Source organism: Myxine glutinosa, chromosome 6, assembly GCF_964187855.1.
Source record: "Myxine glutinosa chromosome 6, kmMyxGlut1.1, whole genome shotgun sequence".
NCBI lineage: Eukaryota > Metazoa > Chordata > Myxini > Myxiniformes > Myxinidae > Myxine > Myxine glutinosa.
Genome location: NC_136266.1, coordinates 95,405,965 through 95,431,537, shown reverse-complemented (window position 1 = coordinate 95,431,537; position 25,573 = coordinate 95,405,965). Strand labels below are relative to the sequence as shown.

At 41.8% G+C, this 25,573-nt stretch overlaps 1 protein-coding gene across 9 annotated transcripts in view; it reads left to right on the top strand.

Moving 5' to 3' along the window:
- LOC137430068 (acetyl-CoA carboxylase 1) overlaps nucleotides 1-14,639 on the top strand; it is a 763,460-nt gene extending 748,821 nt beyond the window's left edge. For all 9 annotated transcript variants that reach the window (XM_078780164.1, XM_078780162.1, XM_068120583.2 and 6 more), the window contains 4 exons: nucleotides 6,119-6,273; nucleotides 6,741-6,911; nucleotides 7,784-7,920; nucleotides 12,976-14,639. In XM_078780164.1, coding sequence (XP_078636290.1) covers nucleotides 6,119-6,273; nucleotides 6,741-6,911; nucleotides 7,784-7,920; nucleotides 12,976-13,102 — 590 coding nt within the window. In that variant the 3' untranslated portion in view covers nucleotides 13,103-14,639. The remainder of the gene's footprint in view (nucleotides 1-6,118; nucleotides 6,274-6,740; nucleotides 6,912-7,783; nucleotides 7,921-12,975) is intronic.
- The last annotated feature ends 10,934 nt before the right edge of the window (nucleotides 14,640-25,573 follow it).

Genomic DNA, 25,573 nt, shown 5'->3' with positions numbered 1-25,573 from the left:
ATATATAATGTTTATATATATATATACATAATGTTTATATATATATATATAATGTTTATATATATATATGTATATATATATGTATATATATATATATATATATATATATATATACAGACTTGGCATTTAATATGGAATTTTTTTTTTGTGGGGGTGAACTTACTTTTCAAGATGTCTTAGAACCAAAAGTTCATTGGAATTATGTTGAAATTATTCTAGATTTTGTTAATGTGACCTTTAAAAGAAACAAAAACCACATTTGACATTTCAAAACAAATAAATTGATCTTTGAAAGTGATGTAAACTGATATTGAACTCAATTCATGGACAGTACTGTGTTAAACTTCTGTACGTTTTCCAGAAGTATCTCTTTATTTTGCACATTAGCCAATTTTTTTTTGAACAAAAACAAAAGTTAAATTACGACTGGGATTATGGACAGTAAAATTACAGTTCAGTACTTCGTGTAACCCCCACGAGCATTCAGGAGAGCACGTACACGTTGAGGCATGCTGTTCACGAGATTTGCCAAGGTTTGGACAGGAATCGCTTTCCATGCAGTGACAATAGCCTGCTGCAATTCACGCACAAAGGTCGGCTGCTGGTCCAAGTGGTCGATTTGATGCGTTAATTCTGCCCACAAGTTCTCTATCGGATTCATATCCGGGGACATGGCAGGCCACTCCATATGCTCTACACCATGGTCAGCAAGAAAGTGTTGGATCACGCGAGCACGATGAGGCCGTGCATTGTCATCTTGGAAGACAAAGTTTCCTCGAAAGGCTGCACGAGCAAATGGAAGCAATGTTTCTTTCAGAATGGCCCTGTACTTGAACTGGTTCAGGTTTCCATTCAGAACAACCAGGTCAGTTTTGCCCCCTGCATGAAAAGCAGCCCAAACGGTCACCCCACCACCTCCAGCTTGGACTCTTGGCACTATACAATCTTTGTTGTAGGCTTCATGCACTTGTCTGCACACTCGGACGTGGCCATCTTGACGATAGACCAGAAATCTAGACTCGTCACTGAAGATCACTTGATTCCAGTGTCCTGGCTGCCATTGACGGTGCTCTCTGGCCCACTGCTATCGGCGCTGGCGGTGTTGTCTGGTCAGGCGTGGCTTTCTCAGGGGATGCCTGGCACGATAGCCTGCTTGAACCAGTCGTTGGTTGACTAGCCTTCTGGATACAGGCACATTTGTCAGTTGCTGCCACTCAGCCCTAGGCTGATTAGCTGACTTGGTACGGCCATTGCGGACTAACCGGTGCAGCTGGCAATCATCCCTCCTTGTGGTTCTGCGGGGACGTCCTGGCCTCGGTATTGGAGTAGGGACACCCATCTGAGCATTTTGTTTCAGGATCTTTGACACCTGACCTTGAGTGATGCCATACTGCCGAGCAATTTCATGCCGTAATTTCGTAAAGCCACCACTCCATGACAAACAACATTGTCGAGTTGACGGACCATCTCCAGAGGAAGCGGCAATAACTTTTGGAGATGTGCAGCAGTTGTTTTCCACTAATACAGAACGCAACAACCCTGTATACCCGACTGTGAAGCCAATCATCAAATGCACCTGTCCGTACATTTTGCCACGCCACATGTGATATAATCCTGTTGTTGACTTCTTGCTGCGACAGACAATCAATGACATGGTTCTTTTAACAAATAAATCACCAAAGTGTAAAACTCACCAGATTGATATACTTAGTTAAGAAAGTAAACCCAAGTCAAGAAAAAAAAAAATATTCCATATAAAATGCCAAGTCTGTATATATATATATAATGTATATATATAATGTATATATATATATATATGTATATATATATATATATATATATATTTATATATATATATTTATGTGTGTGTGTGTGTGTGTGTGTGTGTGTGTGTGTGTGTGTGTGTGTGTGTGTGTGTGTGTGTGCATTCATGTTGATACATACGCATTCAACATCCACCATTACGTAATAGTAATATGACATGCACCACGGGAGGTCTTGAAGATCTGTTATGCAAACGCATGGGATTTGAGATGAGTTTACTTGTACTATTCTGTCGTAATGTGATATAATGTGATATAATCCTGTTGACTTCTTGCTGCGACAGACAATCAATGACATGGTTATTTTAACAAATAAATCACCAAAGTGTAAAACTCACCAGATTGATATACTTAGTTAAGAAAGTAAACCCAAGTCAAGAAAAAAATATATATTCCATATAAAATGCCAAGTCTGTATATATATATATAATGTATATATATAATGTATATATATATATATATATATATATATTTATGTGTGTGTGTGTGTGTGTGTGTGTGTGTGTGTGTGTGTGTGTGTGTGTGTGTGTGTGTGTGTGTGTGTGTGTGTGTGCATTCATGTTGATACATACGCATTCAACATCCACCATTACGTAATAGTAATATGACATGCACCACGGGAGGTCTTGAAGATCTGTTATGCAAACGCATGGGATTTGAGATGAGTTTACTTGTACTATTCTGTCGTAGCATCAGTGCAATGGTTGTCTGTGATCAGAATTAACCAGGAGGCCTCTGATCCACCTGCCTTAACACCTGCATCTCACACTATCCAGCCACATGCCTCTTGGGTTCACTCTTGCAGTTTTTTAGTTTCCGTGGGCACAGAGTGGTGGTGTGAAGATTCCCACTTGGAGAGAAGGATAGGCATGACTGAGAGTTGTCACCTTTAAAAATATCCTCTTCTTTATGCAGAGCAAAATGAAAAATGTAGAAAGCTTTTCACATGAGCGTGGGCCACCTTGCAAAGAGGAATTTTTATTTTTGTTACTGTGATTCTGAGCTACTCTGTCTGTTCTTCTCATCTTTTACCAAAGAACCAAGCAATCATGGGCTTGAGCAATTCTCGACCAACTATAAATGCTCTTCCTGGTGCTTTTCAGGCGCAGTGTATTTTATTTAAAAGTACACCATCCTTCAGAAGGGATTTCAAGATTGTGGTTGTCACCTTTTCCCCTTCTCTTCTTATTCTTCCTCTTCTTCTTCTTCTTCTTTCAAGAGCTATAGTTGTTTGGGTGTTATTGCCTTTTCACAGGGAGCCTTTTGTTGTCTGTCTCAAAATGCCTTAAGACATTAAGAGTCAACCATAAAGTGTGGACGAGTGGCGAGTGCCAGACCTTGGGGACAGAATTCCTTTTCACAGTGGATCATTGGTGAGCAGTTTGGATTTTTCTTAACAATGTAAAGGATCCTATCATACGGTTCAGTGAGAGTAGACCATTGCATGCTGGTCCAAGAGTGAAAATTCCCAATGCCGACCCGAAACTATAGGGGCGCTGTTTATGCAGCGTAGACACACCTCAGCAATGATGCAACCACCAGACTGAATTAGTAAATTAATTCCTGCCAAATATGCATTCGACCCGAAGATTGGATAGCCCATGCCTTGGTTTCTAATTATGTCCATGACAAATTTCTTCTTTGCACCACACATTTGCATTTTTATTGCACGACCTGTGCATCAATGCTTGGACAAACTCAGCAGACCTGATGTCTCATCAAGTCCTCTCGTCATTTGCCAATTTTTGCTATTTATCTGGGCAAAGCCTGGCTGAATGCAACATAAAAACCCGTGCTCTTTGTGTTGTGCTCCTTCTCCTTGGTGGAAAGCATCAATTATTTAGACAAAAAGGTGGAGAACGCGGGACTCACATTGTCGTTACACCCGCTTCTCCGATTTGATGCTCGGCCAAGAACCGCGCACCTCCATCTGAGACCGGCGACGTGTCGGTGAGAGACGCGAATTATTGTTCCTCGTAAAGCACTCAATTAATGAGATTGCAAGTCGCTCGCTTAAGTATTCTTGTAATGTCGGTCTGCAGATTCAAATTTCAGTAGAGCAAAACACATTATGGTCCAACGTGCCTCTCCTCAAAACACAATCGAACAGACCAAGTGTCGTTTGTTCTCTTTCTTATTGCACTTTATTGTTTATAATGGCGGAACAGTTACGCTGTTTAAGTTCAATTAGCAATTTTCCATGTAATTTCCCTTTTGCTGGCAAGCCTTCCTCTCATTATGTCTGCTCAGTGTAGGTGTAAATTGTCAGTGATTTACCGAAATGCACTGTTTTCTCAGATAATTTGATCTGCTTGAATTATCTGTATCTGTTCGGCCCCTGCACTTGGCATTCCGATTCCGGCACATAAACAGCTCATTTTCACCGTGGGTTCTAATACGCTGTGCCAATGCTGCCTGTAGTGTGTGCAACATTGATTCCCTGTGGCAAATCACCCATTTCATTGTAGGATCTTGATCCCAAACTCCACCGTGGGTGTAACTTTTAATGCAAAATGCTGTGCCTTGTCGGAATTTTCTTTTTTGACGCAGAGGATGTCGTCTCATCTGATCAGGAGATATCTAGTTATTGCGTTAGAATATAAGGTGGAATTTAAGATTACGCCCCCACCCCAATTCCTAAATCATGCCATATGGTTCCATGCATGCCTCTTCCATTTTCTCTCTTACTCCCATCTCCCAACAAACTTTGCCTTTTCTCCACAGTTCTCCCACATTCCCCTACTCCATTATTTCTCCTTTTCGCCATCTTAATTTCCTCAATTTAGCTCCCACTCCCAACCCCAACTCCCATCTCCCTCGCTCGGAGCCACCCGTGCATATGACCCAGCTCTTGCATTTCATCACATGGTAGGAATTTGTTGGGTTTTAATGTGCGTTGTTTGTGCTCTGTGACTTTGCGAAAATATTTGATGTTTTTCATATTGTGATTAGAGGATTGTTATTTGGTTGGGCACATCTCTTTTTGAGGTTTTGAGGAGTTTGGAGGATTGTGGCCTAATCACAGGAAAGGCTTACCTTGCCGGTGGTTCTTTGATAGGTGTTGTGTTTGTTGTAATTCCTTGGAAATGTATCCTCTGCATCTCATGTCCAAATCCTTGCCAAGTTGTCTTTGCTTCCAGCGGGACCATATTGAGATTGTTTTGTGCACTATCTGTCTTCAAACCCCCTGGCCTCTAAATATGTAAAGGGGGTGAATAGGGTGCAAAAGACTCCTGTTGTGTCTTATTTGACATTATTAGCTAAATTAATATTGTAAAAAAACTTCTACCTCACTTCAAATATCATAAACTGACATTACAAAAAGGTCTCAATCTAATGGCGGCTTGAAAAAAATTTGACCTTTCAACATAGGACAAAGTCAGCTGCCTCTAATGTCATCACTTGCTATGGCAAGAGCTTCGTGGTTCAGATATATATGATAAGTCCTGTGTTCTTGTGACCTTGACAACAATAGTAGAGATGCCGTATTAACCTTGCATCATGTCGATTGCATGTGTGACAGCCCCATCAAGCCTTACGGGCAGCAATTATGCACCGGCAGTGAAGAGATGCAAGCTTTTGGGGATTATTAATGAAGCCTTCTAACTAGGCGGGCGGCAGTAAAACGTGAGAAGAAAAGTCGGAAGTGATGGGGGTGCCAATGTGTGTATTTCTTTGTTAGGCCCAGCCATGCATCAGAGGATTAAAATAATGGATGCTCAGGCCAAAGGGAGCTGTCGTCCTGAAATGGCTCGTAAAGCAATGGTTTAAATGCAGCCAATATATCTTGGACATAAACATTTGATGGAGAACCACTCAAACAATAACTTATACTGTTTAATTAACTATACTATGAATGTATAATTTGGTAATTCATTCCCTGGCAGTGATTCAGGAATGTAAAGGCTGTGGCAGCCTGGGAGGCCGGACTGGTAACCCGGAAGGCCTGGAAGCCAGATCAGTCACCTGACTGTAGACTCCTTCCAGGTTACCCAGCTGAATTTGAGGCTTTGTTTTGAAGTGTCAGGCCCAGACAGTCTACCTGCAACCTGTCTGACTGGTAACCCCATTTGATGGGTACTTACCGATATAAAAAACAACAACAACAACCTTTAGAGGCCATTTTTCCCTGCAGAGCGGGGGTTGGCCTTTTTTGGGTACCGTGGTCCCCTTTTTTAAGCAATGTTTTATGGCCGGATGCCCTTCCTGCCACCATACTTACCGATATAGTGCTCCATTAATATATTCAGGCAAACATTGTGATGTGATGCATGAAGCGTTTCTGATCTCCGCAGCCTCTCTGGAACTCGGTGTGGATGAAAGAAAAGAAATAGAGGTGAGGCTGAGAGATCGTGAAGAGTTTCTACTGCCAATCTATCATCAGATAGCGGTTTGTTTTGCTGACCTGCACGACACACCTGGCCGCATGCAGGAGAAGGCCGCTGTTACGGTGAGTGTTGTCTAGCGCGTGAGGCATGCTTTTAATTGATGAGTGAGAAAAACAAATGAGCTTTTGGGAGTAATGAAGATTCTTCTTCAAACTTTCTTTGTTGGTGGTACTGGCTGCAGATACTTAAAATACATCTGCATTCGAAGTTGTTTATTTGATGTTTTCCTTGATATTTTAAATTGTTTTGATATAATATTTTTTATTTATCATTGCTATTGGACGACAGTTAATTACTATGTTTCCCCTAAAAGGCGATTGTGGTGTAAGTGTTAAGCAGCTGGGTGCAGCTTTGTGGGCCGTTAATTTCACATATTTAGCTATCTCATCTTCTAATTAGTTTGTCATGTTAATTACATGAGTTAATAGCATAGACATGACAGTGAACAATGTGCCAAAGGAAGCATTTCACAATAGCGGAAGCCCCAGTGATTACTATGAACGGTCTGTGTGTGCACCGCGTGAAACAGGATGTCCTGCAGTGGAGGACATCACGGACCTTCTTCTATTGGCGTCTTCGCCGACTCATCCTTGAGGATGAGGCCAAACGGCTTATCCTCTCGGCGAACCCCGAGCTGAATCATGGCCAGCTGCTTTCAATGCTGCGACGCTGGTTTGTTGAGGCTGAGAGCACAGTCAAGGTAGGTCTCCTCAAATACACCCTCCTCCTCACTTTTACTCATAAACATCCAAAACAAATGGGATGGGATGAGAACATATGGTATGGTATTTTGATGGCTTCATGTAAAGTCATGACTCGGATCAGACTCGGCAACGGTTGCTAGAGTGAGATGTGCATGGAAGAAGTTTTGGGAACTGAGTGGCGTGCTGACGAGGAGGGGAATGTCATTGAAGCTGAAGGGAAAGGTGTATGCTGCATGTGTGAGAAGTGTTATGATTTATGGGAGCGAGACATGGGTAATGAACGTAGAGCAGCAACAAAGGCTGGAAAGGGTGGAAATGCGAATGGTTCGATGGATGTGCGGAGTATCGTTGAGAGAGAGGAAGACAAATGATGAATTGCGAAAGATGATGGGAATAGAGCCTGTGATTGATGCTGTGAAGAGGAACAGTTTGAGATGATTTGGTCATATGTTGAGGAAGGATGAAAGTGACTGGTTGAGAAGAGTGATGGAAATGAATCTAGAAGGAAGTAGAGGACGAGGAAGACCGAGAAAGACTTGGCTAAAGGTGGTGGAAGAAGAAATGCGGGCAAGGGGGTTAGCAAGGGTAGATGCAGAAAATAGGGCAAAATGGAGAAGATTGTCATGGGGATCGCAAGGCTAACCCCCGCTCTTGCAGGGAAAATGGCCTTAAAATGCCTGTTGTTGTTGTTGTTGTTGTATGTAAAGTCAAAAAAGGGGAGCAATATACGTTCAACTGTTTAAACAGCACTCGAATATGCACGGCCAACCAGATTTAGAGTAAAATAAGTAGGCCTGCTCACTCCCCTACCCCCCAAAAAAGAAATGTACTTTTTTTTTATGACACATCTGCACCATTGTCCATTCAGGCTTATTTGTGGGACAACAATCAGGAGGTGGTGAGGTGGCTCGAGAAGCATCTGGGGGAGGAAGATGGGACACGTTCGGTCATCGAGGAGAACATAAAGTACATCCGCAGGGACTATGTTATTCAGCAAATCCGCAGGTGCATTTTGTGTTGCTCGATTTAAGTTTGCATCCATTGTGCCTTTAGCTCTGCCTGACCTGAGTATTGAGGAAAACACAATGTGAATTGTGATCTGTGAACAGCTGTGACTATAACAGGATATATTTTAAGCTTGTTGCATCCTTTATAAAGGCCTTCACAATGCAATGTTTTGCACCAGTACAAGAACAGACTTTATTGTTTGCCGACCTACTCCCAACGATGATGGCAGAACTTTGTGAAGATGTGAACGGTGGTTTTTTCACCTTGCACCAAAGAGAAAGTCACTGAAAATAATCTGAATGTATCCAGAAGAGTGTCAGAAAAAACTTTTTTAAAGAAAATCATGAAACCTAATCTTTCAGAGCAAGGTTAAATTGAGAACATCTCACTGATCTTGGCTCATTGAACCTGGATCTCATAGAACATATTTGTACTTGATGGAGTACTGCTTTCCCATTTGGGCTGGTGCCCCTGCCTCACACCTTTCCCTTCGTCATGCTGTAGAAAGCAATGCCCTCAACATCATTGGGATCTCCCATGGCAAGGCTGAGTGTTTAACTCTTTGAGTTTAAGCTGAGTGTTACTTTCACATTGCAGAGAGTTTAGTGGCCTCTTTGTACTATACCACCTCCTTTTTGATCTTACACCCTCTGCCATCTCTTGGCTCTGTCCCACCCAAGTTTCTGCATGGCGCAAATGATCTGCCAGTAACCCTCTTCTTGTTAAACTCCCAAAATCCAGACTCGCTGCTAACTTCCATTCATTTGTTCCTCTTTTCTCTCGTCCGTGGAACCAAATTACCCAGTCTGTTCAGTCCCATTCTTTCCTCCAGGTATTCAGGACAACCGTTCACCAGTACCTCAGGTCACCTCCCCCCCCCCCCCCCCCCCATCCATACTCATGATCTCTTATACCCCAAGTGACCCCATTCCCAAACACTTCCCTTTTCCAGGTTATTGTGATTTTTATCCCTCACCTCTTTTTGTGTGTTAGTTGTCAGTTGATTGTTGTTCCTTTTCTGTTTCATCCCCACTTTCTCTTTCCTCCTCTGGCTGTGTTTCCTTTAGCTTGTGTGCAGCTTGTTCACCCCGATGTGTCTTTCTCCCCTCCCCTTGATCTCATTCCCACTTTTACCGCTACTTTGCTGTTGGCGTTTCCTCCTTTCCATTTTGTTCAATTCCAACTTGCTCTAGCTCTTCCACGAGCCTTGCCTAGGCATACAAAAAAAAAGAAGATTGGAGTGTGCAAGAGACAGTATAGTCTTTGACCGTATAAGCAATACTGAAACAAAGAATGAGGTGCTTAAACAAAGTACAGCAAGACCTGCTATCCGACTTGGATTTTAATGACTCGGCTGTGCTGACTGTTGAGGAGAGAGACACCAAATGCTTATTTTGCAAGGATGCGCGGAGCGCTTGCACAGTAATGGCACGTGTGTCATTCCTGCTGATGTCAACACTCATAATAGTCCATTCTGAACGTTTATGTTGGAATATTAAGACGCTTCTTCAATTAAAGAATCCCACCTCCCACTGGGCTTACAAAACTTGGTCCATAGCACATGGTACAAAAAAACATTTTAATTTTACTTTTAGTTTGTTTTTTTTAACCCCTTCATGTCTCTTGAGATTTTGGTCTGTGGATGTCTAACTTTATTTTATAAAGAAAATATAGATAATGGTACTTCAAATTGTGGGCATGGGGTCTGAAGCAGTCAGTGCGATGCCAGGCAGCAATAGGAAAAGCAAATAGGATTTTATGTTGCATTTACAGGGTGATATACAGTCACGTGAAAAAGTAAGTACACCCCATGTAAAGTTTTGACTTTTTCAACATATTTCAACATACAGCTATTTGATCTTCATTTCAACAATATTGATAGATAAAGGTGATATAATATAACAAATATCATGAAACATTTACATTTTGTAGTCCATTGTATTATTTAAATAAACATAAATGCAAATTTCGCATGTGGAAAAAGTAAGTACACCCTTGGCTCTAATAGGTGGTATTGCCCCCTTTGGCAGAAATAACCTCAAGTAGGCGTTTCTTATAACTGTCTACCAGTCTCTGACATCGACTGGGAGAAATTTTTGCCCATTCCTCCATGCAGAATTCTTTCAGTTGTGCGATGTTTGAGGGGTTTATTGCATGCACAGCTCGTTTCAAATCCCCCCACAACATCTCGATGGGATTTAGATCCGGGCTTTGACTTGGCCATTCCAGAACCCTCCATTTCTTTATTTTCAGTCATTCCTTGGTGGATTTACTGGTATGTTTAGGGTCATTGTCATGTTGCAAGGTCCACCTTCGGTTGAGCTTCAACTTTCCGACAGATGGCCTCACATTATCCTCAAGAGCAGAAGAAGAGCAGCAGACATTTGCAGGGAAGTTGGTCATAACCAAGTCTAGAAGAGGAGATGCTCCATTGACTGAGATCAGAGTCGGGAAATTGACAGTTATTTTTCAGTCCCAGTGAGTCGCAGAAGTCCTTTGCTGAGGTGCCATGGCTGGTGAGAGAGGTATCCACACCCAACCTCTGGGTACCATATATGAGGAAGTGCAATGGATGAGCGATGGATGGATAGATGAGTGGATAGAAGTTGGTCCATGTTGTCAGACAGGGAGATGTAAATGGAGTCATCACTATTTGGAGGACAGTACAACACACATATGAACAAAAGGTGGGAGCGGAGGGGAAGCCATAGCCAGAGGTACTCCTGGGGGTGGGGTGGAGAGAGGACAGTGCAGGGAGAGTGAGGAAGAGAGTTTTTGATAAAGATAGCAACCCCACCACCAGGACGAGGCTTAGGTCTATCATACTGGAGGAGGGAGTAACCAGGAAGAGATATTAAGGAATCAGAGATATCTAAAAGGAGGAAAGTTTCTGTTAAGCAGATTAAGTCTGGTTTGTCAGAAGCAACTTGTATGAAGAGATCAATCAGGTTTGAGCGAAGGCCCCGGATGTTTGAGGTCCATACCGTTAAGGAAGAGGGAGCATCGGTTACAGGACAGGCGAGGGGAGGGGTAGGGTGAGCGGCGGAGGTAGGGAGAGCTGTTGATAGCGTGTCAGAGATTGCAGAAGAGTTCAGAGAAAGAGGAAATTTAAAAAAGCCTTTTAAGTAGGAAGAAAAACAGCGATGAGGAGGACAAAAGGTTTGATGATGATGGGATGAGGAACAGTGAGGTGTTTGAGGAGGGGGGGCAGAGCAAAGTAGAAGGTTGGAGGAGGTGGAGGTATGAGATCGAAGGGAGACGAAGTGGGGAGGAGGCAGCTTTGAGGAGGAGGGGTGAGAATTGGAGACAGACGAGGAGGGGTGGAATACAGGTGAGCTTAGAGAATGTAGAAAGGAAGAACTGTAAGAGATTTAATTTTTTTTTTAATGGAATGAATTGAAGAGGAAATTTTTAAAAGCCTTTTAAGTAGGAAGAAAAACAGCATGTTGTAATAAACCACTGAATAAAACACGGCGGGGGAAAGTTTAAACATATTTAAATAATATTTAAACAAAACCGTGAAAAAACAATCCGGGAAAAGTCTCTGAAGTGAGGGCGTGGATCTGAGAACGAAGGAGAAAGGGTTGAATGTGTATGTTGGAAACTAGAATTGGAAAGGTATCGGCTGGAGATGCAAGTAAGAGGTGGAAGAAAAGGAGATTAAGGGGGCAGGGTGAGACAACAGCACACATGGGCGGGGCCCGCGAGGAGAGGAGGAAAATGTTCCTCTTTTTTTTTGTATTTAAAACGTTAGACAAAGGGTAAGTTGTTTTGGGGAGGTAAGGGGGCGGGAGGTGGGGGGGGGGGGGGGGGAGAAATCAAAGAAAAAGCAATACAGCTAAGGAAATAACTTAAATTCACAAAACACCGACGGGGGAAGGGAAGCCTCAAGGTACCAGGCCGCGCACGCGGTACCAACAGAAAACGATCAATTACACAAGTTTGCATGAATTACAAACCAAGACTAACTAGAAACACACAGTAACAGATACACGATAAAATAACGAGTGGAAATTTGACAAAGACACGAATGGGAAAATACTTAACTTTGATGACGTAGAGAGCTCGAAGGACGCTTCTTCGCCGGAGGAAGCGGCAGTCCAACTCAGCGAGCTCGAAAGACGCTTCTTCGCTGGAGGAACCGGAAGCAGAAGTGCAACTTTTCTCACTGTACTCAGCGAGCAGGGCTTAGCTTTCTTGGCTTTCTCAATCTTTTGACTTTCAGAACATTTTAATGTTTTTGCTGTGCATGCGTCGTAGATTTTTCGTGACCGCAATACTGCTGAAGGGATTTTGACCAAACTTGGTAAAAGTGTGAACTGATTCGATTTTGGTTTTCAAAAGGTCAAAGGTCGATGGTCCATGTCACCTTTAATTGAAAATCTGTTGTTACCAAAATAACTTGCGAACCACACATAAGGGATTTCAACCAAATTTGGCACAGGTATGGACTGCAATACAAGGATGAAGTGTTTCAATCTTGGGTTCAATATGTCAAAGGTCTTGTCACCTTTGGAAATAATTTTGCAGATCACAACTCGAGTTGGAAGCATCAGATATTTTTTCTCTTCTACTTATCACTATTTTCTTTCTTGCTCTCGCTCTCTCTCCCCCCTCTCATATGTGACCTTTAATTTTTAATGTGACCTTTTTGGAGATCAAATGTAACAGTGGATTGACATCTAATGCGGGGTGGAGGCACATCCATTGACATATTCACGTGAAATGCCATTTTCTAGTTGTGCTTGTTACTTTGCTCTGGTGGAGGCAAGTTCATTTTCAAGTTCAGTTTAGAATAAATTATTTTGAAGATTGGGCCAAACATATATGAGCGTAAGTATATTTACTCACGCTTCTACAACCTAGCTGGCATAGCATGAGAACTATTGCACCATGATGTTTTATGGTGAGATTGAGAGGCAACTAAATCTTGAGTTTTTAATCGTATGGAAGAGAATATGCCAGAGGGAGGAGATGGGTGGTGAGGTGTTTGTCGTACAATATCTCAGCAGTCATTGTCTCTAGGTAACCCCGCCGTTGTTTTTTCAACAGCTTGGTGCAAGCAAACCCAGAGGTTTCCGTGGATTGCATCGTGCACATGACCCAGCACATCTCCCCTGCGCAACGTACTGAGGTTGAACGGATCCTTGCCACAATGGAGTCACCTCCTAGTCCCTGACCAAGACCTGCCCAGCCCCTTGAGCCCATAAAGTTCTCAATTGCAAAATTGAGGCCTTTGGGTCATCAGATTGAAGGATTATGTGCTCCAATGGCTGCCTGTTTTTTTTTGTTTTGTTTGTTGTTTTTTTGTCTGGATATGAGGAACATTAATAGCACAGCAGTTGCCCTTCAAAAGGATGCCTACCTGTCAAGTTAGACAGCTGGTGGTCGTTGAAATTACCATAGCTTGTGCATTTGAAACCTGTATTTTGTACATTGCACTCACAATATCTGTTTTGTTTTAAACACTGCAGCAACATTCATATGATTTTACTATCATTGCTGTAAAAAAAAAAAAAGAGTTGTTATTTGAAGACGTTAATTTTATCAAGATCAACTAAATAAACTGTTTCATTTGCTTTATATATACAGGGTATGGTGTAATCAATGCTGTTGGGAGTCATTAGTGCTGCTTAAAGTTGCTTATAAAAGTTTAGAAAGAATGAACTGACATCTTGTGCAGATGCCAAAAGGGCAGACAAGGAGTATACAAGGCAGGCCTTGGCACTACTGGGGGGACTGGAAATTGTCTATCTCAACTTGATGACACCGGCTTGATCCCCATGCCATACAGTGGCCTTATCACCATATCAGCACAAATATATCTGCCATATTGGAAATTCCAGGCATGAGCTTAACAATCGTGTGATGTCTTCCCTTGCTTCCCAGACTTTAATTACAATTTTTTTTATTTTCTTATTTTATCTACTATTACCAAAGGCACAAAAGAAGAGGCCGCTGCTGGTTTTAACTGCACAACGGGGTGCCTAGGATATGCAAGAGTTAATTTCATATGTGCAGGGCATGTTGCAATGTTTTAACGTGTCTCTATAAGGCTGAGCATTTCAAGAAAAGGAGAACATACACTGTGTTGTTATGACTTAGGAATGTAAGGGAAACGGGTGTGTTGGGACACCCCCTCCAGCAGCTATTCTTGGCCAGTGATATTAAGTGGCAACACATTGGCAATGAATATCATTGGCCAATAAGATCTGCTCATGGGGGATGTTCCAATGCACCTCATGTCCCATTTCACTCGTACCATTTTCCTCAATGTTTGATGAGTATGGGTTGTTAATTTGTCTACAGTAAAAATTAAAAAAAAAAAACAGGGCAAGATATGATTGACCATCGGTAAAAACTGTTGATTATTTCCTTTTTATTCCCAAATGGTCTTGTCTATTTATTTAATAATTCTGTAATATTAAGCTTGATTTCCAGCAACTGTGAGCAAGTTATCTTGGTGGTAAAATGACGCAGTTTTGTGAGACGAGTTAACCCTCCTGATGTAGGACGCGCCTTATGGCCGGCCACTTCTAACCATCATCTTGACAAGCCGTCGGTGGATAGCCCTCGCTATAACCTCTCATGTCACGTTCCCAAATTGCTTTTCTGTGCTCATTGCAAAGTTGGGGTGGAAAATGGAAAAAACCTGCAAGTTGTGCCATGTGTACTAAATGCAAAGCGTCGGCTGAATAAAAGACCGAGTATATAGAGTCGATGTTGTGTTTTGACCTAATGGGGTCTGACCATGCAGAGATTTGCACGAGTGCGGTAACTGAGGTTGTAATCTCACTTCTTCCCTCCCCTCCCATCCCCGTTTCTTAACATTTCAAAATGTTCTTTCTAGCTACCTTGCAATATGATTGTCCAGCGTTACGTCTGCACTGTTATCAATGAACAGAAAGCACTTCTGGAAGCGGCACACTTAGTAAGTGAGATACTCAATATATTTTGTTATCATCTGTGTTTTCTGTAGTCCTGCGATGCGAATTTTAGTTCAATGTTCAATGTTCAGTTCATTTTATAAGAAAAAAAATTATATAAAAATTGTATTTTTATATAAAATATTTAAAAAATTATATTAAAATATTATAATATAAAAATATTTTTAAAATAATTTTTAATTAAAAATAAATAAAAAATATTAAAATAAATAAAATAGATTTATATTAATTAAAAATATCTAAAATTATTGTTATTATTAAAATATTAAATTAATTAGTGTAACGTGTAATGAAGTCTCCGGAAAATGATTTCAATCAGACTTTCAGAGAACACCAAGGTAAGATTAGGAAATTTAAGAAGGAATCAACTAGAAGACGAAGGAAAAAGAAAGCTTACAGCAAGGGTGCAAGGGTATTTTAAAAATAATTTTTAATTAAAAATAAATTAAAAATATTTAAATAAATTTATGTTAAGTAAAAATATTTAAAATTATCGTTACTAGCAACGGTTCCTGCCCTATGGGCGGTGCTTCATTTGGGAAGCCCAAATGAAAAGGCAAAATATCAGAAATTGAAGGCTTTTTTATTTTAAACGATTCATATAAACATCCGTTGAATCGTATCACACGCAAATCATCAAAATCTAAACAATACATGGCACCCATTTTGAAAAAAGATTGAGAAAGACGTGTAGTGGCCGCTTCCGTTTTGCAGAATGCAATCGCACGTTTATGTGTGAAGAGTGCGCGCCGAATCTGTAACACGGAAGCGGCCACTACACCTGTTTCTCTCACTTTTCACACGCTGCCATGTTAATTCGGAGCCGCACGTTTATATAGGAAGAGTTCGTCAGGAGTCGATCTACTCTCTCCTGGTACATATAATTTCAACAAAAGCCACATCACTGTTCATATTGGTGAATATTATTCCATCGTGTTTGGAAAAACTGGAAAATTGAAAAACTTGGAAAAGCAATATAGCCTATTTTACTCCGGGAGGTCCTAGGATTACCCACCCAAAATATCGTTGCGATCGGTTCAGCCGTTTTTGCGGTACCTTTGAACGGACAGACAGACGGACGGACATTTGGTGAATTATAGTAAGATTATTAAAATATTATTAATATAATGTTAAAATTATTAATAAATTCTTAATATTAAAAAAATTTATTAATACTTGTTATTAAAATATTTAAAATTAAATTTAAAAAAATCCTATTTTTAATTAAAAACATTTTATATAAAAATATTTATTGTATATAAAAATTTCAGTTCATTTTATAAAGAACATTTTATACAATGTCATGGTTGACCGAAGTTGCTTTGCTTGCAAAATAAGTGTTATATGTGTGGTCATGTGACTTGATGACCATTGTTGAGCATTTCTTGCAGACAGTGGCAAGAGGCTTGGTGAGAGGGCACTGAATCTAAGTTATTAGATTGTGTTGTGCCATGTCCGATTGCTCTGAATATGGACACCAGAACGATGCATCAAATTTGCAAAGGTGTTGATCATTGTTCTCGTCAACACTTTGCTTCTCTATTTAACTGTCGATGCAAAACACAATTCAGGCCCAGGGTTGTCTGATAAAGTCTGCTTTGAAGTTGAGGTGTTTGTGGGCTCCTCTGGCAATGCCAAATTAATTAGTGTAACGTGTAATGAAGTCTCCGGAAAATGATTTCAAGCACACTTTCAGAGAATACCAAGGTAAGATTAGGAAATTTAAGAAGGAATCAACTAAGAAGACGAAGGAAAAAGAAAGCTCACAGCAAGGGTGTCTAACCCTAACCCTAACCTGGTGTGCATATCCTGCATAGATAGCCCTGATGCTGAGATGACTGAACTCAAAACCTTTTGCCTCGTCTTCCTTTGCTCACTGCAAGGTGCGGTTGTTAGTCACGTGTTGGCTGCCATTGCTGGCCCCGTTTAATATCAGACGTTCATCTTTGAGCGGACGCCTCGCGGTAACTGCTAACGGGGCATTAATTGAATGTCAGCCGTGACAAGCGGCGCAGTTAAATGGAGATCGTGGCAGGTTAATTGAATGCCTTTGTTGATCAGTGTGGACACTCGGCCGCCTTTATTAACCCCGCGAGTGAGACTCGCGTGCGAAGAGCAGGCCAAGCGGAAGATGCTGTGGCAGGGAGCATAATTTTCTTTAACGGAAGATTTGGGTTTTATCTTCAAATGAAGTTGTCATCCTTTTCCATCATGTAAAAGGTGGTGGAGGATTTTATGTCTGCCTGGTGGGGTAGGCAGAGGGTGGGGGTCTTCAGGTCTTCTTGGTGGCTCATGCTTTGCAGGATTTGTAAAATATTTGGTATTCTTTCATGGAAATTTTTTGCAGATGAAGCTGTTTTACACTTTAAAATCTGGTTGCTTTGATAGTACCAAGTACCTGGGGTATTGTATTCCGTGTTGCTGATGAGGCCGTGAAATTACTTTCACATGATTAGGGGTGCAAGCAGTTATGTGATCCAACCCTAACATCATCCCTTCACCCTCCGTAAGCTTCCCGTGAATGTGCTGTTGCAAGAACGTTAAAACCATATTATATTTGTTGCGTCACTCAGAAGGCTTTGTGATAAACCCTCGTCGACTGGCTCATTTTGCTATTTTTTTTACAATTTGCCTAAATTTCACCAAGGTGTTCTCTTTCTACTGTCTTTCAGAGTACAATATACGAATTGACGTGCAGGGACATTGGTATGCTTTGGACAAATAAACGCAGAATAATAACGAGATTTGAAACGGGGATCTCAGCAGAATGAGATGTGTGCGCAGATGGCAACACCAAACGGAAAGCCCACATACGTACCTTAATATATTGTTACGGGTCGCGGACAAGATGTTACTTTGGGCCGAGCGGATGGTCAACCGCGACCGTTACAGGATCCCCGATTAGCCCGACTCCCCCAACGTTGACCAAATCACGCCACAGATGTTCAATATGGAAACCTCTAAAGCGACCGAAAGAGAAGGAAGAGAGAAGAAGACAGAGTACGGAGGAATAACAGGATTTATTATACACACAAGCAAAAAGAAGGAGCGATCAAAGTTATTTACAAGCAATGGATGGAAGAAGCAGTCACACAGTGAATCATTAGCTTATCTATGCAGTTTACTTAACCCCAGGACAACGATTAAGACAGACGACGTTCACACTTACACGGGGGAAATTGCAGGCAGGAATGGCGGAGGTGGGTTGCTGGAGAGGGAGGCAGGGTCAGGTCCCTGCAACCGGCAGGGCTGGAGGTAGCAGCTCCCACTCTTCGCGTTTTTTTGGCGGGAAAACCCTCGGTCGCGTCGACGCTGCTGATGCTGTGGACGTCACGCGCTGGCTCGGTCACACCTGCTCCTCTCCTTCTGGTGGAGCCGTCTCCCTCCTCTCAGCGCGTCTCTCCAAAGCTTGTTCCATCTCCAAGTACCTCTCCTTTTTGGAGCGTCTCTCATCTCTAATCTCACAGCTCATCTCTCCTCTCACAGCTCATCTCTCATGTCATCTCTCTTCTCATCTGCCGAAGCAGTCCCTTCCAGTCGCTTTTATTACTCGGGTCGGAATCAAGCCGCCGGCTGAGAGGGCACGCCTACCGGGTCGCTCACCGCGGTGCTGGTTGGCTGTTAGGGCTGTCCGATTCCCCCTTTGATCATGACGACGTGCCATGCCCGTGAGTTAGCGGCTCCTACCCCCCTCTTCTCCGAGATTAGCACATGGGCAATGGCGGCTTGCGGGATTGAACACCACTCGCACCGCTTTTGAAAGGAACTTTGGAGAGCGGAGATGATTGGGGAAATTGAAAGGGGCCTACGCTTATTTCGTTTGATACAATGCAGAGTCAATCTAGTGGGAAACACATATTTAGCCTACATAGAATAAGGAAATAAGCTATTTAAAAAGATATATCGTGGCCTGTGTGTAAGTTTCATGGAATTAACTAGGGGGACGTCCTTCGACCTTATTTACTCTACGAGGGTCAGTTAAAACACAGCAAGCCAGTTCTCACCTTCTTTACACTTTCCAAATTCGTTTCAATATCCATAGTTGCGCATGCCTTTATTTCAGGTGCAGGTGAAAGCAGAATTTATATATATACAGTACATATATATATATATATATATATATATATATATATATACATTTGGAAGACAAAATCTAGGCTCATGGAGAGGATAAATGACAGAGGTCAGCAGGTTCTCAGACACGGAGTATCAAAGAGGAATGGATGCAAAGACGACATACATGAGTGCATCGGTGGCAGAAAGGTAAAACGGTGGGAGGCTGTGGGGTTAAGCAAGACTAGAATAGAGCACGGATAGATATGTGAGAGAGCATGAGGTGACAATGGGAAGCACTTTTGAAGGACATGATGGAGGTGCACAAGACGGCAGACAGGGATTTAGTTCCGCAGATGAGACAATAGGAGGATGAAGAAGCACTCAGCTTAGAATTTGTGAGGGTAATCATGTGTGTGATTCGGAAAGAATGCAAGTGACCGAGGCTGGCTGGAGGAGGCCCTAAGTGAGGCGATATAAAACAGAGTCCACCAACCTGTTTGTGCTCAGTGAGAACTTGGGAATTAGGAAATGCCAATAACATGGAGGAATGGTGACTCATTTGCCTCCAAGGGAGCAAAATGGGGTCGCAACTGCAGTTTAGAGTGGTGGACACATACTCTATGTTTCAGATAAAGGTTTTTTTGCACCATGATGACCTCTAATCAGCTGAGAATGGACTTGGCTTTGCAGAGAATACGAAGGTGTTGGCCTGCCCGAGAAGCCAGTTTGGTGATGTGGTCCATGCAATACACGTGACATATTGTGAGACCTAGGAATTACAGGGACCGTACCTCTTCCAGGGGATGGCCAGAGAAGTAGACGGGGGGGAGGAGGGATACCATGAACAGACAGCTTGGAAAGTAAGACCGAGTGCCAGACAATATTGTTATGTTTGTGGGGGTAAACAATGAAATATCTTAGGAAAGTCAGAAGCATATAAATTAGCATGCTCCGTGTGTCATGGAAAAGAAGCCAACTCGATGTATCTAAGTCAGGTCAAATGTCCGGTTAAGTGTTTAGGTGTCTCCACACGGAGGAGTGGAGTTGTGCTATCTAGGTAGGGTCTGTAAGGTTAAATTTCCCTGTACGTGCTTGCCTCCCTGTGATTTTTCCCAAATGCTCTTATAAAACTCAGCCAACCAGGCAATGGACTCATTCGCTCACCACGCCGCCAGGTCCGACAGACCCAGCACAAGATTTGCCAATTGGCAAGTAAACCCCGACATCATCCGAACATTCCCGAACAGAGATTAGACTCCGCCCCCCAATGACTCGTAACGAGGAGGCCACACCCCGGCCTTCTTGATTGGTGGATGCGCGATGGGGTGATTGAGTAGCGCTCGGTGATTGGACAGAGTGTGATGTCAGCGGTCGAATATTCGAGAGCTGAAGGGATAAAGACGCCGCCTCGCTATCTTTGTCGCTCTTTCTCTCTTCTGGTCCTGGCCGAGTGGCGGACGGTCACTCCTCTTGTGCGCGATCATGCAGAGAACCTTCGGAGCATTGTGGAGTTTTTTGCAACATTGGAGGAGGGGGGTGTTGTTGGACTGAGGTGTCCTTCGGGGGAGCTGGGGCCATGTTGCGCTTGGCGGTGGAAGCGAGGAGGGGTGGTTGAGTGCCTGCTCGCGCCTGGGCATTTTCTGACGCGTGGGTTCGGCGCCATTATCGGGGCGCGTCACGCACAAGCGGCTACACCGGCAGCAATGACCAATGTGCCCTCGATGCACTTTGGGGCCAGAGATGAGGGTCAGCCCTACAATAAGGGAAGTTATTTTTAGTTATCTTTCCCCCTTGTTACCCTCGCCAGAGAAGAGGGTATTGCATTTGAGTCCGTTTGTTTCTTTGTTTGTCTGCACAGAATAAATATGATTTTCTCTGCAACCGTTGGTCCGATTGACAGGAAATTTTCACCATAGGTGAAACTCCACCTACAGAATTTTTTAATGATAATTATGACGTCATAGATCACGTGGTTCGGCCGCCATCTTGGAAAAACCGAAAAATCTTGCACCTCTATATCTCCAAAAGCGCTGAATAGACAAAATTGAGACATGGCTCATTGTAAAGAACTCTCCATGGGGAATAAAATATTTTAATGATGATGTCATAGGTGCCTCCATTATGACGTCATAATTCGACAAGTACAAAACTTCATCCTATCAAGATTAAATTTCTTGAGCGTCATGTCGGCATAAACTGGTGGAGAAAAAAAAATGATGACGTCATCGGTTACGTGGTTCGGCCGCCATCTTGGAAAAACCGAAAAACTTTGCACCTCTACATCTCCAAAAGCGCTGAATAGAAAAAAATTGAGACATGGCTCATTGTAAAGAACTATCCATGGGAAATAATATATGTTAATGATGATGTCATAGGTGCCTCCATTATGACGTCATAATTCGACAAGTAGAAAACTTCATCCGATTAAGATGAAATTTCTTGAACGTCATGTACGGTAGGCATAAATTGGTGGAGAAAAAAAATGATGACCATCGGTCACGTGGATCGGCCGCCATTTTGGAAAAACCAAAAAACTTTGCACCTCTATATCTCCGAAAGCACTGAATATAAAAAATTGAGACATGGCTCATTGTAAAGAACTCTCCATGGGGAATAAAATATGTTAATGACGATGTCATACGTGCCTCCATTATGATGTCATAATTCGACAAGTACAAAACCATCTGATCAAGATGAAATTTCTTGGGCATAATCTAGGAATAAATTAGTTTAGAAAAACAAAATGATGACGTCATCGGTCACGTGTTCGGCCGCCCTATTTATTTTAACACAAAAGCCTTAAAAACACCTGAAAATACATCCTGGCGAGAGTTTGCAATCTCCGATTGCTCTTTGTTGTTTGTATATGAGTCGGAGTGGAGACGTCTCAAATTAGGAAATAGTTTTTACCTCACATTCATTTCAATTGCTTGCATTATTTTCATTAAATCATTATTTGTTGACTTTTAATTTCTTGTCTTGTTTTCTTTCTTTGTTTTGTGGGTTCAGATTAACCCCGTGTTCCCGATTAGATAAGGCTTCGGGCCTTTCCCGCGCACGCCAAAGACAATCCTGCCAAGGTTCGAAATACGCCTCAGAGCTAAAGCTCGTTTCGGCTATTCGTCTGAGGCCGGTCTTCATCGGTCACGGACAGTACAATATCAACAGCTCAAAATGTGTGCAGAGAGATGGTTTTGATCTCTAGGTTGATATTTAATGCATCCATTCAGTTTGTTTCGTCTAAATTAATCAGCATGTCCATGGTATAACGGCAGGGACAGAAGCTGAACTGATGATCAGAGATTCGAAAACTGTTGAATACATAATGCCTGATGTCTGCAGCAATGAAATCCAGAACTTTAAATATGATGGGGAGAAGGCTGACCGATCCATAGTTACATATATTAGACTTTTAACTATTAGTGTAAATATGATTGATGAAGCACAGCTCGTGGGGATTACAGTGCCAATGCCATTGGGATGAGTTGCAGAGGAGGTGTCAAGCTTGACTCGGAACTTCTCAACATAGAAAGAAATCCACACTCTGCACAGAGAAGTCTGTTATGAGGAAAGCATGGGTATGGGACCTTCACTTTTAAGTAAACTTTTTTTTTTTACAATTTAGTAAAGGCATTCATTTATAAGTGCTAAACCTCTAACCCTATTTCATTGCTGCGGGTGAATGTGATGTTATTTTTAACACCTCAGAATGACCAATGAAAATATCAGTAGATTGTCTTTAACTTGGACATAATTTACAGAATAAGTATTAAATCAACTTACGGTTGAATTGGACAGCTTTGTCGAACTGTACCTAATGCCAGGTCAGCTTATAAATGTTGGTACTTATATGTATAAATTTATTTGTGGAACACCAGCACAGTCATCTTTGGAGCCTTCCAATCACCCCTTTTAGGATGGGCACTCCTGAAATAACATGACTATGAAGATGACTTTGGGAAAAATCTTCACCTTGTTGAAGAATATCTCTTTGTCTGGACCAATAATCTGAAACTATACTCGAAACTATACTCTGAGGTTTTTGGACAGACCAGAGTTTGGTGGGTTAAACCGGTTTCATGTGCGCTCAATCGTCCCATTTCCCTCAGAACATATTTCTGGATATTGTGTCTATATTGTAGGCTATATATTGTGTCTTATGTCCTCTCTTCTGTTCTGCATTTGGAACAAATTTCTTCATAGCGTGGGACTTACATTTGGTAGGCTTAGCTTTCATGGTTCGTGTCCACTGAAGAAAAGTTTGAACCTTGTTGATGAGCTGTTGACATCCTTTGGTACTTTTTGCTACCAAAGTCAGGTCATCTGCATATGCTTTGACAGATGCTGTGATACCTTATCCAGTCATGCAGTATCCTAGGTGATTGGACTGGTCCAGCAGATCCAGGCAAAGGTTGAAAACAGCCAGAAACAGGACGCAGGATAATGGGCAGCCTTGGAAAACACCAATATAGCACCGTATCCAATCCGTTGTCCAGTGCTTGGCTTTCACACATATAAACAGCTCATCATAGTACGTGAACACGATCTTCCTGATATGAGATGGAATATTGTACCACTCAAGTGCAAACGGGATGGGGTTATGTGGCACAGTGCCATATGCATTTTGTATGTCAAGCCAGGTTCTGTTTTCCATTCTATTTGGCGTCTTGGAGCATTTCAGATAGTGCCTCCATATGTTCTACACAGCCTGATATTTTTTCATGAAACCATTATGAATGGATTTGTCAATACATTTATTTTCTGTCAGATAAATCAATGGTTCTTGGTGCAAGGATACCCATTCCAAGATTACTGCTGGAATTCTTCAGTGTTGTGGGTCTGAAGCAAGAAAGATTGCTCATAGTCTCCTCTTTGGATATCAGGATTGTCTCTCCTTCGTTCGTGTGATTTAAATTATAGATTCCTCACTTCGTTACGAAGTCTTACTAACTTGAGGTAGTCTTTCCTAAGGTTTGCTACATTTGCTTCATTTCTATCTTTTAGGGCTTGTTTAAATCGAGGCTTTGCAGCTTTTTAAGGCACGTTCATTTCCTTCGTTGTCTCGACGTCTTCTGCTTTTCGTCAGACTTCTGTGTTACTACTGGTTTCACACTGAATCTGTCTACAAGACCTCAGTAATGTTTTCAATGGCTTTCATGATGTCAAAAGACTGCCAGAAGTCTTGAATGGATTGGCTGAGAAAAGGTGCATCACAGGTAGTAACCTTTGAATGCTGCGATGGTGCCCTGATCCATTAGCAAAAGGAGAGAAGTTGTGTTGAGAGGAAGAAACACAACTTAAACTTTTCTGCCTGTTGATAAGGAGTCGAGGTCGATTGGGTGACCTTGTGCCAACAGAAACAGCGCTTTCTTTTCAAAGTTGTTTTTTTCACTGCTGGACAAAAATTGTGCACAAACCCAATCTGAAAAATGCCACTTTATTTATTCCTCTCTTTTCCTAGATGTGGGACTGCCTTCTTGTGGTGTTGTGCACCCTACACTCTTAGTCAGGTTCCACATGTAATTTCATTCCGATTTTGTGGAGATTTGTTTTATCTCTTAACGTGATTTTGTGGAGATTTGATTTTATTGTTTTATCTTTATCCATGGAGATTTCCGAACGATTTACATTTTTTAAAAGCTTGAGAGTCTCTGACTCCGAAAATCAATGTTTCCATTTGATTTGAAAAAAATTTTGATTTCCAATTTGAATTCAATTGAAAAAAAAATTTCAAAATGAATGGAAACATTGCTTTTCGGATTCAGAACCTCTCAAACTTTTCAAAAATTTAAATGGTTACAAATGTCCACGAAGTCTGTACGAACCTTAAAATCTGGACATTTGGAACCTGATTATCTTTTCAATCTCATTCTTCCCTCTGGGTCTTCAAGAGGGCTGTTAACCATCATTTCAGCTCATCCTCATCCGAAGCCATGATCTTTTCTACACCCATTAAACCATCCCCACCCCTCACAAAAATTTTGCTTATGTATCCATCTTGTCCACACCTTGCATTATCCCCTAACCCTTATCGTTACCTACATCCCTTGTTTGTCCATCTCAGTCTACCTTCTCCCTCCGGCCTGCTATTAGCGTTTCCCTTTTATCCTGCTTTTCCTTTTGTTATGTTGTATCCTGATCTGTTGTGTCCTCTCTTCCACGAGCCTCGACCATGTATTAAAAAATTTTTAAATAAACGTTTTATTAAGTTATTTTTAATAAAAATAAAACGTTTTATACTGTATGATTACAAATGTAAACTGTATTTCAAATGACGCTATAACGAAATGACATTAATCGGGGCGATCTTAAGCGGGGTATTACTGTACATGTGTGTATGCATATATGTATATGTGTGAATAATATATAAATATATATATTAGTACTGGGCGGATATCGGAACCAGCAATCGGAACAGGCCGATATCGGCTATTTTTCGGTAATCTGTACCGGCAGATTACAATCGGCAGATTACAATCGGTGTACAGTTCCGATGACCGATTAAAGTTGTGCTGTACTCAATACAACCGCCAAACCTTAAGTAGCTTTCAGCCTTGCTGAGAGCGAATTTCAATAAACAAAAGGAAGAAAACAACGTTGCACCTATTGCTTCAGAAACAGCTGCGAGTACAAAGAAAAACGCGATG